Source organism: Hippopotamus amphibius, chromosome 8, assembly GCF_030028045.1.
Source record: "Hippopotamus amphibius kiboko isolate mHipAmp2 chromosome 8, mHipAmp2.hap2, whole genome shotgun sequence".
In the NCBI taxonomy this organism is placed as follows: Eukaryota; Metazoa; Chordata; class Mammalia; order Artiodactyla; family Hippopotamidae; genus Hippopotamus; species Hippopotamus amphibius.
The window spans coordinates 107,932,747-107,947,011 of NC_080193.1; the positions used below are offsets into that span (position 1 = coordinate 107,932,747).

General features: G+C 39.0%; 1 protein-coding gene across 5 annotated transcripts in view; it reads left to right on the forward strand.

Moving 5' to 3' along the window:
* The window catches only part of HECW2 (HECT, C2 and WW domain containing E3 ubiquitin protein ligase 2), a 387,653-nt gene that overhangs the window by 351,394 nt on the left and 21,994 nt on the right, over positions 1–14,265 (forward strand). For all 5 annotated transcript variants that reach the window (XM_057746089.1, XM_057746091.1, XM_057746090.1 and 2 more), the window contains 7 exons: positions 1,306–1,458; positions 3,238–3,336; positions 6,697–6,826; positions 7,861–8,007; positions 8,706–8,820; positions 11,621–11,706; positions 12,730–12,842. In XM_057746089.1, coding sequence (XP_057602072.1) covers positions 1,306–1,458; positions 3,238–3,336; positions 6,697–6,826; positions 7,861–8,007; positions 8,706–8,820; positions 11,621–11,706; positions 12,730–12,842 — 843 coding nt within the window. The remainder of the gene's footprint in view (positions 1–1,305; positions 1,459–3,237; positions 3,337–6,696; positions 6,827–7,860; positions 8,008–8,705; positions 8,821–11,620; positions 11,707–12,729; positions 12,843–14,265) is intronic.

Here is a 14,265-nt window from a genome sequence, read left to right on the forward strand (position 1 = left end):
CATCAATATTGTATAAGACAAGGCTACATTGGAAAAGCAAATGAAGCTGGAAATATTAAGTAAATGGCAGTGCATATATATTTAGATATGGCAAAAATTGAGAAAATAGTATGTGGATAGCTGAGGTCTGTTCTAAGTAAATTCTGTTAAACTCTTGACTAAGACATATAAAAGCCATTTCATTTTTCTTACTAGTATTCCAAGTCCCTCTTCTACCTATAATAGGATCCTTTTCTCTCTCATACAGTCCCATCACTGCACAAGACTCGGGTGATTTCTTTATCATAAAAAAAATATACAATAATGCCCACTGGAGGAAATTCCATAAGAGGAAAAAAAAAATGGAGTGAACAAAGGAAGTCTTATAAAATCCCACCACCCCAACTTTTCCGTTACTTTCATTCCCCCTTCAGAATTCCTTCCTGTCTTTGAACCCTTGTGTAAACTTTTTATCATAGGGTAGATGTACTTTACATTTTTCATTTTAAATTGAGCATATCAAATTGCTTTATTGCAAACTCCTCTTTGCTGTGTTTTTTGCTCTCAGCATTGTTGGCCCCTTGTCATTCCTCAAACCTCACACAATCATTTCTCAGACTTTACTTTGACCCTATTGCCTTTGTAAGTAAAATGGAATTTACACTGTAGTTCAGGTAGTAGAGTTTCAGCCTCTTCTCCAAATATCTTCCTGAGGAAGCTTTAGCCACCCTCACTTCTCTTGTCTATAATTTTCCTTGGTGTTTTATAATTTAAAGTTTTCACCTGAACCCTATCATTCCATCTTCTGCCTCTGATCTCCCTAGGAGGCCTTGTATCTGTCATACCTCTCACCGATTCACTAAAGTCTCTTTCCTCCCCCATTTATAAGTGTTTCAGAAAACCACGAGGATGTCATGTCCCATGGATGTATGTAGCTGGTGCGCTTGCGTTTAACCTGCTTAAATAAAGCATTCCCACTGTACTCTCTCTCCCACTGTAACCTGGCTCTGGGCATTTAAATTATTTACCTTTTTATGCATATTTATACAGACACATTATTAGCATATTGCCTGTCTCATCCATTATCTGATGTGTAGCTTTAGTTTTAGATGCGCTCCATATGAATGTCCATTACGCTCTCTTGGGTCAAAACATGTTTGAGATGAGGAATCGTGATCATTTGGTGTCCAATGTTTTGGACAATCCTGGTATGTGGATAATTAGACTTGTAATGCGTGTTCTTTAGAAAGTTGAGTGCTGTAGAAAATGTGCCTAATAAATAGGAAAAAATAATAACTGGTTGTTCTTTTTGTGAATTTTGTAAAGGCTGGATTACAGTGGACCTTCCAGAGAGTTTTTCTTCCTGGTATCCAGAGAACTCTTTAACCCATATTATGGCTTATTTGAATATTCAGCCAATGACACATACACAGTACAGATAAGTCCCATGTCTGCTTTTGTAGACAATCACCATGAATGGTAAGTGTTTTTTTCTCTAACACTTTTCTTCAGCTGATTTTCTGTGATATTAGTTTTTATATGAACCCATGCTTTTTTTTTTTTAGAACATTTTTTTTCCTTGGAGCAGTCATATTTTCAGTTAAATATCTCATTTGACTCTTGTTTGTGTTGTCAAATTTAATATACAGGCAGTCTCCAAGCTAGGAATAGCTTATGTCCCATAAGACCAATTCTAAGTGAGCTGGGTAGAATTCAAATGGTTTTTTCCATTGAAAGAAAGTTGCAGATATGTTAGGTTCCCAGCAAGACCCTAAATCCCTCTCTGCAGCTTTGGGCAGCTCTGAATTCTGACAGGGGGCAAGTGGGGGGGAGTAGGGGAAGGTCCTGACCCAGAAGTCAGGCAGCTTCTGGAGCAGCCCTTGGGGAATTGGCTAGTCTGGGGCGGGGCAGAGCAGCTGGGCTCTTGGTGTTGCTGTTCTAGTGGCAGGGAGGGCAGGAGGATGGCATGACCTGGAGGAACTGATGGTGGAAGAGAACGCTGGCTGGCAGGCAGGCAGGCAGGAGTGTGGAGTCACAGCAGTGGCCACTTACCCTAGTTACTGTTTCAAGTTTGTAGCCAGAAATTGCCCCTTTCCTAATTTCTCACACAAAATCAAGGAAAACTGGTGTAGGATTCCCATCTGGGAATTATTTATTCTGAAAATCTCAAATTGCACTCTTGCCATGACTTTTTTTTTAACGTCTGCATTTATAGACTTGAAGTATCTTTATAACCCCTGTTTGCTTGTTCCTGTTCATTTTCACTATAGTAACAGAAAAAAGAACGTGAGTAGGACTCATGGAAAACATTTCTTTGAGTCATGAGGTTAATATTGATGGGTGGAGGGCATTAAGTTTTAGGACTTTTCAAATTAACTTCCGTTTAGCTACAATTTGGAGTCCTCCTAAGAGTAGCTATTGCAATTGTGCTAACATAAGTGGAAATAAAGAAAAACAAAGCTGCAGGACATTCATCTTAAAATGATTGCCCAGCACTAAAATTACAAATGGACAGTGTGAACCTCAGTGTGGATCTACACTTTCAGAAAGGCATCAGGCTTTCAAAGAGCTAGAAACTTGAACAGTTCTGAAAAAGAAAATACATGTACATCTCAGCAAATCCAGTCATGGCAGATATATTTAATAAATTTTCCGAAGTGATTCAGAATAGACTTGAGCATTGAAATTTTAATGAACAGAATGTCCCATGAGGAAACTCCCTCAAATGTACACATGCATAATTCTTGGATGGTGACCGTTATCATCAAGAAAGTGGTTTGAGAGAGAACAGAAAAAGCCCACTCTGAGATTGGGCTTTTCCTGAAAAGAGAATTGCTACTAGGTTTGCATTAGAGAAATCCTGCAAGCAAATTACAAGGGGACAGCATTTTCCCCACCACCACTGGTCTCATTCTGTCAACATTTCTTAGAAGTGGTTTAGGGAAATTTCACTGCCATGCTAACAGAAAGTTCGTGTTGGCCCTGTAGGCTGCTACATGGTGGACGTTACTGACATGGGGTGAAAGTGGAGCAGTATCTCTCTGAACATCAGAGCGAAACAGATTTCTTCTACACATAGATGTGAATATCAGCCTAATGAAGACAGCCTACCGTGCACACAAACTCTCAGGGACCTCGTAGGCAATTCATCTTGGACAAACTTAGACAGTTAGAACTGAAAGACATTCTTGGGAGCAAATAGAACCGTTTAGAAACTGATCCATGACGTGTAAACCATCTCTTGCTTTTCCTTCACAGGTTCCGGTTCAGTGGTAGGATCCTTGGTCTTGCACTAATTCACCAGTATTTGTTGGATGCCTTCTTCACACGGCCCTTTTATAAGGCTCTTCTCAGAATGTAAGAGTGTTTTTATTGCTCATGTAATTAGCATGTAAAGAATGTAACATTTCCTTTATCAAAAAGGGTCTTTTGTCAGTGTCATTTATCGGCTGACTATCTCAGATCTATTATTATTTACTTAACAGTGGTTTAGATTTCTGAAACTAATCAACTAATGTAATTTCAGATATGGTTACTGGATTTTTCCGGCTTCTGATCCTTTATTCCTGTCTTGCTCCCAAAGGCTTAGTTTTGCTCTGCTCTGAATAATTCATCCTCATTTGTTGCTACACATGTTTCTTCAAAACAATTGTACTTCAAATACAGTACTGGAATTCCTATGGTATTAATGCCGATTATTAATAGAATAGTTCTGGCTTAGTCTTGGTGACTCACAGCGCACCTCTTTCACAAGATGCATTTTACATTTTGCTTTATGCAAACTTTCAACTGCTTGTTCTTGGTTCAGATTTTCATTCTTCTTTGTTGTTGCTTTTCTTTTTTAATTTGTTTGAGGTGGGCCACATTTTTAAAGTCCCTTATTTTTCTTGAGATCTCTCTATATGCAAGACAGTAATTCATGATGGCAGGTGAAAATTTAGAATTCACAGAACTTTTTCCTCGTTATCACAATGAAAGATTGCAGTGATTGTAAAATGTAGAGCAAACAGCGTCTGTCCTGTAATCAGTAGTCATTTACAAGGCTGAACGGGAGAAGGCAACTGTCTGTAAGGGTAGTAGCTCAAACTTGCAATGAGAAAGTGCAGAATGATTGCATGGTTCTGACCAGCTCATTCCCTAACCAAGGCCAGGTATCTGCTTTGTGTAAAAATGGAAGCCTAGACCTCAGTTGAAAGCAAAGTATTTCCCATGAATCAGTAGGAAGACTTTTGCCATCCTCGCTTCTGGTATGGGGGCCCATGAAGCCTTGGGCACCTGGGCACTGGCCTTCTGCCTCTCTGGTTCTCCTGGCCCATTTGCATCTTTCCATTTCATTGCCTTCTCTCTCATCTTCCCATTTAAGCTTCCTGAAGGAGTAGTCTATCCTAACTGTTGACACACCCTCAACACACTTTAGCCTGACTTTTTTCCCACCAATAACCTATGGAAGCTTTTAAAGAATGTTTTTTTAGTCTTTATCTTCATAGACCATTCTGCTGCTTTTGATGCTGTTGACCCCCCCACCCCCACTCATTTCTCTTGAGTCCTTCCTTCACTGGCCTACGTGACACCGTGCTCTCCTGCTTCTCCTTTTACTGTTATGCCTCCTTTGTGGGTGTCCTGACTTGCCCTTAAACCTCACTGTTCCTGAAGCTTCCTCACTGTTCCTGAACTGCTTTCCTCTCTCCACGTGCTCTCGTGGGAAATCTCGTCACCTTTCTCATCTACTGACTCTCCAATCCGCACCCTCAGACATGATCTCCCTGGAGTCGTAGGCTCGGGCGGTCAATATTCCACTGAACATCTCCTCTTGTATGTGTCACAGGCACCTCAGAATCAACATGCTGAAAACTAGACTCATCTTATGACCTAAAAATGTACCTTCTCGCATGTGCCCAGAGTTCACAGGGCCAACGTTCTCAAGTCACTCTGGTCAGAAATTGGGAGTCACCCTCAAACAGGGATGATAAATCCACAGCACAGTTTCTTCTCTTCCCCACCTCCCAGCCCATTCCCATGGTACACGTCACAAATCATTTAGGTACTTTTTTCCTGCTGAACTCGTTGCGGCCTCAGGAATTTTTTCAACTTACGGCCCTCAAGACTGGCAATGAATCAGAGTTGTCTTGTAACTTGAGTTCATTTGCCATCCCTATTTTAGATACGCTTCTTTATACCACCCAATAAAACCATTTACTAATTTCTACATTCACCTCCTAAATAATTCTTAAATTAGTCTTCTCTACTCTATAGCTGTGCCTTAATGAAAATCCTTTGTTATTTTTGCCAGATTACTGTAGTGATCTATTAATTGGTTTCTACCCAATGATACCCTTCCCCCATTTTAAGTAATCCTGTACACTGCCACTTGCAGAAAAACAACTTAAAGTCACACCTTACATCTGATCATGTCATTCCCTGTTTTAAAATCTTTCAGTAGTTCTGAATCACCAAGCTCCTTAGAATAGCGTTCAGACCTGCTTCCAGCTGCCTTTCCAGCCTCATCCTCTGGACATTCTGTCTTGTGCTTAACACTCTGGTGTTGCCAGTTGTTTGGAATATCTATAAGCTCCACCCCTTTGTGCTTTGTTCAGGTTGTCTTCTTCTCCCGTCTCTCTCTTCCCTCTTCTCATTTTCATCCATTCCCCTTTACCTCTCTAGCTTGAAACATCCTGCAAACTTTAATATAGGTATAATCTACTCCAAAAAGCCTCTTCTAAATCTCGAAGTCAAAGTAAATGTCCTGCATGTTTGCTGTCGGAGGTCCCTATATCTACCTTATGTTTTTGGTTTTTGGTTTTTTTTTTACTTAAGTGTAGCATGCATATTAAAAAAGTGCACAGATAATGTGTTACCCACCCTAGGCTGTCACTTATCACCTTATATTAACTTATCTATTTGTGTTCCTGTCTCTCCAACTAGACCATTAGCTCCTTGAGGGCAGTAACTGTTTATCAAGTAGCTCTTTAGATGTTTGGCACATACTTGGTGCCTAACACATTTGTAGACTGAACTAAACAAAATGGTCTTTGAAATTGTACTGATGGGAGGAAATTTCAAAACAGCTAAAGCAAATCCATTGCTACCACCTTGCTACAGGGTGATATAATAGTAACTCTGCCTCATGTAGATCTTCTCTCAGCAATGAAAAAGGAAGAGAGAAATATAGAAAACCAGTATAATTGTAGAGCGATTCTGTGGCTTTCAGCTTTCAGAATCATGGAAAGAGTAAGAACCAGGAAGAAAAAGGGATGTATGTGAATGTGGATCACAGAATCTAGTCTCTGGGGGAAAAAAAAAACTAAGTTAATGTACACTATAGAAACATACAAAGACTGTCTAATTAGGAGAATAATTTAAAATAGTAGAACACAGCCAAAGAATACTGAGCCCAAGTTGTCAACCCGAGTTCCGTTTCCAGCGCTGGCATTAATCGTGGCTGACTGCAAATGGCAGCCACTGTTTGAACCTCCAATTCTGTGTCTTAAAACACAAAACAAACTGACTCCTGAGGCATTTTGTGTATCAGGATTTTTCAATTTTATATCAAATTTCTGAATTGTTTCACTGGTTTGGTTACTGACTTTGATGAAGAACATTCCAGAAATCACTGCCTATTTTAGTTGATCTTGTTCTTGTCATTAATTCTTAGTTTATTTCCTCACGACTCTGGGTTTTTGCTAATAGCCATGCCTACATATTTGTTTGTCATCTTAGTCTCTGTGACCTGAGTGATCTAGAATACCTTGATGAAGAGTTCCACCAGAGCCTGCAGTGGATGAAGGACAATGACATCCACGACATCCTGGACCTCACTTTCACTGTGAATGAAGAAGTTTTTGGGCAGGTATGTGTGTGTGAATAACTGGTGACTAAGTGTGATGATTGAAGGCCGTTGGTTGGTGAAGAATTAATTCAGTGGCTAAGATCAGATGCTTATTTATTTGTGGCTGGTTAGGTAGTTTAAACCCAGGTTTATGTACAGTTACAATAATCTTGGTTACAAAGCTTACTCTAATGCCAACTTCAGATTAAGATTTTCTAATTTATAGATTTTGATAACTTTTTGTGTGTTGTAAACAATCTTTTTATTTCCAACTAAAATATCCTCCTAAGATATTAGAATGTCTTGTATAAAATACAGTTTTTAAATATCCATGCTACCCCAGAGTTGAATGTTAAATTATTTAATTGGCCCTTGTACTTAACTCTCATTCATATTTAAGAACTGAAATGGATTGTTTTGAAGCTGAGGGAAAGTAAACAATATTTTTGTGAAGGTTTGAAAACGTTTTTTTTTAAAGTTAGTAGAAGCATTGATTAAAAGATTTCTTTCAGAAATTATATACTAGTTCATAAGTAATATTCTTAGTTAGACATTAATACTTGGCTGGTCTCCTAAATTTTGTATTTTGGAAAAGAAGTTCTCAATGTAACATTCACTTAATGTAATTCTGCCTCCTTAAATTAAATCTTTACTTAAATATTGGCTTTCTATATGTAGTTGTTTCTGAACCCTAAAGGCATTTGTGACATGTCTCTTTGTCAAACACTCAAATAGCAGTGGGACAGAATCTGGAACCAATTTGTTTCCATTTAAAAGACTTATTTGTTTAATCAGGATTTAAAACTTAACCTTCAGCACTTGCAACACGTGTATTTTTAACCGCTGAGACTCTCCGACATCAGCTCATTGCCTAGTTTTCCCTGAACATCGGTGTGTGCCCGGGCTCTGTGCTGGTGCTGCACCTTCTTTTCATGGGATGCACCCAGGCCAGGGCAGGGACTGGTAGCTGGCTGATTCCAGCTCACTGGTAGCAAGTGGTCTTATAACATCAAGAGTATTGCCTTATGGTCAGGCCTTTTGTTTTTTAATCCCAGATTACCGAACGAGAATTAAAACCAGGGGGTGCCAACATCCCAGTCACAGAGAAGAACAAGAAGGAGTACATCGAGAGGATGGTGAAATGGAGGATTGAGAGGGGTGTTGTGCAGCAGACAGAGAGCTTAGTGCGTGGCTTCTATGAGGTAAAGGCAATCAGCAGGAGTGGGGTTCACAGTCTGATGTCAGCGATGCCTTGGTCCATCTCCCTCTACCTCACATGCATGCAATATTCTCATTTCTCTTTTGCTGTATTTACTGTTGCTATTTCAATTCAAACACTTCAATATTTTTTCCTATGTGTTTCAAGAACACAAAAAAGCTTATTGCCCTGTTACAAGAAATCATTGAGTAAAGTGACCTGCATTCAAATAGCATTTGATGATTTAATGACCACTAATAACATTCAAGTCATGCATCTTACTCATGCTTAGATATGGGTAATCAGATCTCATGTGTGATACGTGAAACGATTGTATCTGAGGGTCAGAATGAGTTGTTACAAGCATTGCATATGACTTCTGTGAAAAGCCATAGCTAAAATAAAAATGAACTATGAAAGTGACTGGAGCACTAGATCTTCTCCAAAAGAGAAAAGAAAACAAAACAAAAAACAACTGGATTAATCAGTGACCAATTCTAAAACAAAAATTCTGTTGAAAATCTCATCAGCCTTGCACTAAAATATATCTGTAGAGAGCTTTACAGCTTTTAAAGTGCCTCCACAGAATACATCCATAGTATTCCCAACACTCGCGGTGCCGTCCTTTTCTGATGAGGCTTAATCACAGCTGAGGCTTCACCAGGTTTTTAAGCCACTTTCTGTATTCTTTCTATTCCACAGGTGGTGGATGCCAGGCTGGTATCTGTTTTCGATGCAAGAGAACTAGAATTGGTCATCGCAGGCACAGCTGAAATAGACCTAAGTGATTGGAGAAACAACACAGAATATAGAGGAGGTGAAATTTGACTTACAGATGGCTGGATTTTAAGTTTCAGGTTAAAGGGCGGTGAGTGGTTTGGCACACGGGCCTGGATGCAGGGCAGGCAGAGGCACTTGCCCTCTGACCATAGGTCTGGTGCAGTCTCCTTTGAGACCTTGGGCAGGGTACATGCCCTTCTTTCCCTAGCTACCTCATGTGTCAACTGGAAGGAGGACTGTTTACACACCGTCTAAGGATGTCATAACTCTAAATTGTTGGTGAAGAAATGTGACCATAGGAACACGAATTAATTGCTTTATGGTGGTGTTAGTGAAGCATCAGGGAGCTCTTATCCAGCTGGTCAAACTCCACCTATTCTGCCTTCATCCTCAAACTTGAAGAGGCACACCCTCTGAGCTTCTTAATGAGCAAAGGTAGTCTTTCTACATTTCACTTGAACTACCTGCCAGTTGTAATTCACAATGAAACACACGAATGGAATAAGATAGGGTTCTCAGATTTCAAGTTTCTTGAACAAGCCCTTCTAAAATTCAAGCAGTAAGTTCAACTGAAAAGGAAACTGCTGTAAGATTAGTTAAAAGCTGCACACGTCACCAAAGGGGAAGCTTTAGGATTGGCATTTCTGTAGATCAATACACATTTTCAATTAGTAGTTGGCATCGAAGCCATTGAAATTTGATACACTTGGTAAGGGACCTGATGCTAACCCAGAGTTAAAGTTTTATCCAATACTTTTAAACAAAGAAAGAATACATTTTCTGACATTTATTGTAGTGTTATAAAGTCTTCTGAGAGTCATGACAAATGACGGTTGGTTTTGGTTTTGGTTTTTAAACTCAGAATGTAAGAGGTTAGCAATGGTTCTGCACTTGGAGAGTGAAGAATACAAACTTTAAGTCACTGAATTAATCACTTAGCAGACTAAAATGAGAGCTGAGCAGTTCTCCAGTTATCTGTAAATTGAAACAGAGATGTAAAAAAAAAAATCTAAAAAGTTTGGAGTAAAAAAATACCTCAGCATTGTCTCAGTTGCTTTTGTTTTGGCCTCTGCTTGGCTCTTTCAGCCCATCACTGTTGACCTGGGCTAGCCTTGCCCGTCCATTTTCTCTGAAAGGCAGTATTAAACTGCAGTGTCCATTGCTGCTATTTCTGAAGTCCAGTTGCTGTCATAACTCTTTTCCAATTGGTCCCATGTATAATCCAGATATGACCTTGGCTACTATAACTTTGTTAACTAAACTCTTTTCACTAACTAGAACACAATTTCTCCAACATGCTGCAAAACTTACCATAACTACTATTAGCTCATTCCTTCCCTCTCCACCCCCAACCCCCAGAAGATTCTAAGAGCAATGCCATTTATCAAGTCAGCCAGTTTTGTATTTACACAGTATAGACTTTTATTCACTGTGCGTGACTAATCGAGCACCTATTTCTATGGTTATTGTCAGTCTTATCAAATGAAATCCTTGGGAGGAGAGGGCTGGGGGAGGGGCAGGAAAAGGGCGAGAAGCCCAGCTGCCAAGCTTGGTAACCCAGCTAGTTGGCACTGAGTGAAGGGGCGGCTCTGCTGCCATTTGCCATATGTTCACGGCGCAGCTGTTTATAGAGAATAGGATGAGAGGCTTTCACTCCTCCTCCTTTTCCAAACGATTTGGCACAGACAGCAAAGAAGAGGCTTAAAAGGGCCGATTCAAAGGGTCAGACAACTTTAAAGCTATAAAGAGCCAATGCACTTATTTTATAGATGAGAAAACTATTTGCTCAGCACCAAACAGCTACTCTTTGCCAAAGGCAGGACAGGGAGCCTATGCATCTCCGTGTAATCTAGTTGTAGTTACCCTTCACTTGGGTCCCTTTCTTCTCAAACGGCATCATTGATCAAATGGTACACAGTAAGGCAGGATTCTCCCCAAATCCTACAACCACTGAAACATGTGGGGAAAAATTTGAATGAAAATGGTTTCTACCCACCTTCTATTAGGCCTTACTGCTACTGACTCAGAATTAGAGTAGCTCTCTGCACATTGAATGTCAGTTAATTGGTTTGAATCACTAACTGCACCTTAATCCTTGTCAATCTCTCTGAACTTAATTTTTCTCCGTTGTAGGTTTTACAATCCATAGCTACTGCCTTAATCCACTTCTGGGATGATACTTTTGACATTTTATTAAATTCTGCTAAAAGTATGGAATAAAAGTAACATTTAAGTTGATGATTATTTGGGGTTTATTAGTTGAATTAAAGTGATAAAATTATTTTCCCTTTTTATTAATAAAAGTAATTTGACTTTAAAATATGAACACTACATGTAGTTTTAAAATAGTTTGCAATTACATATTTATTTTTATGATTATTCGATTTATGTCTCTCTTCTTTACCAGAAGCCCTGTGAGGGTCTCTTTTCTTTGCCATTGTACCCCCAGACTTAGTACAGTGCTTGGCATAGTGGTACTAGAAAATTATTTCTTAAATGAATGACCAAAAGGGTTAAGCATTTCCAGTAACAGCAATTATGTTTTTCAGAAATGATATGGTTAAAATAACTCATTTGTTGTTCTTCTCTCCGCTAGTTTCATTTAGTGACCACTAAATGGAAACAGAGATTTCTTGGTTACATTTAGTGTTTTGTTTGACTTTTGACACTCATGTGATCACATTTACAGTGTTATTCCTTGGTCTTAAATTATAAATAACCTGTAATGAATCCAAGACAATGATTAATGTCTGGGGGTCTTTTGTCGAGGTGCCATGTCATGGTGACTTAAGATAGGAAACTCAAAGTAATACAGGCTTTCCTGATTGGTTTGATAGGATATCATGACAATCATATTGTAATTCGGTGGTTCTGGGCTGCAGTGGAAAGATTCAACAATGAACAACGACTGAGGTTGTTACAGGTAAGATGCCGTTAGTTGATCTTTCTAATGCATTAATATAGTTATTGTTGGAATTGCATGTTTTTAATAACTGCTAAGTGCATTCAAAAAATACATCCCTACGTCCCATGTTTATCTGCATATTTGGAATACACTGTTTTCAGACTCTTCTGTGGTTCCACCAGTATGCAGAACATCCCCAGCCTAGTCCAAGCATGTCATTAAAGTTGTGAGGAAGTACCAACTCCCATCCGAGAATCCCAGGAAAGACATCTGCCTTCAGGGCAGTTTGATCCCTTCAGCAAGAGGTCCCCGGATACTCTGCAGAGACCAGCATCCCTGGCAACTGAAAGAGATAATCTTCAGTCCCTTAAGAAGTGACCCAGTTCCTTGATTAAAGAGTTCTTTCTTTTCTTCCATCTAATGTTCCACAAATTTGAGATAATATTGAAGTTTAGGAATACTGGGAAAACCAACTCATCATTTTCTTGTGGTGTTGATAGTTATACAGGGCAATTGCTGGTTGGTTGCAGCTAAAGAAATATCAGACATGAGGAAGCCTTTTGGTTGCTCAGGCAAAGCCTTGCAAGTAGGCTTGATCTTGGCTCCTTTGGGTCACAGATCTGGGTCTCAAATTTGCAGGACTAGAACTTCTTTTTGCTTTTCATTCACCTCAAGTTAATCAGGGACTGATGCTAAGTAGACTTATATTCATTGATACACCCACTTTATTAACCTCTAATGGGAAGTATACATGGTTTAAGCTTCTAAGCTGGTCAGCTGTACAGGATGCTGTATCTTCTACAATCCCTCCACATCCCCTTTCTCTTTATAATGCACTGTCCTTCCTTGGTATTCTCCAGCTCTTTGTCAGAATTCTCATGTTATAGTTATTCTGTGTCTGTAAAGTTTTCTTTTTGAGCTTTTCCATCAGTGAGCAGCACACTGCCCTTCCCCAGGACCTCTGCACATGAAAGATGCCAGCCTTTCCTGGAGGCTGGTCTCTCAGCTTCATCTTCCCCTTCTGTTTTCTTGGGTTGATAGTTTGTTACAGGCACATCCAGCATTCCCTATGAAGGATTTGCTTCTCTCCGAGGGAGTAATGGCCCAAGAAGATTCTGTGTGGAGAAATGGGGGAAAATCACCGCTCTTCCCAGGTAAAGTAGAAAATATTTCTTTACTGTCACTACAGTGTTCTGTGGGGGACCTTTAGCTTATGTATATATTGATTTATTACTGTTTTTATGTTGAAAGTTTGGGAGAGTGGAGAAAACTTTTTAAATAAATTTATCTCTGATTACCTTTTTAAATGAAGGAAAAAAAAAGATCTTCCTGGCCATACTCGAAATACATACATACATACATACATACATATCTTTTTTTTTTTATTTGTATTGGAATATATTTTCTTTACAATATTGTGTTAGTTTGTACTGTACAGCAAAATGAATCAGCTATTCATATACATATGAATATACATATATCCCCTCTTATTTGGATTTCTTTCCCATGTAGGTCACCACAGAGCCTTGAGTAGCGTTCCCTGTGCTATAGAGTAGGTTCTCATCAGTTATCTATTTTATGCAGAGTATCAATAGTGTATATACATACATACATATCTTAAAATACAAAATGCAGCAGAACCAAAGCATTTGTTAGCAATAGGAAAAGCAACGTTGGTCATCATACTTGTGGCTTCTTACGACTGTGGCTGTGTTTATGTTTCCAGAAGCTCTGGTTTTAAGTTTATCATTGGTAACTATTTAGAATCCCTTCACTAAAAATGACCATTGTGGTTTCTAGGGAATATTAAATCATGTAAATGTGCTCTGTACTACTTCACTCTCTGTCATACATGCCCTAACTCCATGTGAATGCTCTCTGCATCGTACTCTGATTCGGAATAAGATGATATATTTCCTTGGAGCGGAAAAATTTGCTTTTCTGCTTCTACTGATAAATGTAAGAGACTAGTAAAGCAGTATTTGTGGGTAAAAAAAAGTGTTTGGGGGGAATGAAGCAAACTGGAGCTGAAGCAAAAGAAAAGGAGGGAAAAAATGAACAAAAGAGGAAGAATTGGTTTCAGAACTCCTTTATCCAGTCAGCAGTAATATATTGAATTTTTGAGGTAAAAAGGATTTCAGATTGCCTCTCCTTTTACTAATGAAATTGCAATCTGCGGAGGTTAAATCTGTCCAAGTGATGTTAGTTTCCCTGTGATGTTATCCTGAGTTTCTTAGTACAGTCAGCCCTCTGTTATCCATGGATTCAACCAACCACAGATTCAATCAATTGCAGATCAAAAATATCTTTTAAAAAAATTTGCAGAGTTCCAAAAAGCAAATCTTGAATTTGCTATGTGAAGGCAACTATTTACATAGCATTTACATTGTATTAGGTATTTCAAGCAATCTAGAGATTATTTAAAGTATCAAGGGGATGTGCATAAATTATATGCATATAATATGCCATTTTATATTTGATCATCTGGCATCTTGGTATCCCTGAGGGCATCCTGGAACCAATCCCCTAGATACCCAGGGACAACTGTACAAGTGACTTTGAGAAACCTGTTAACAA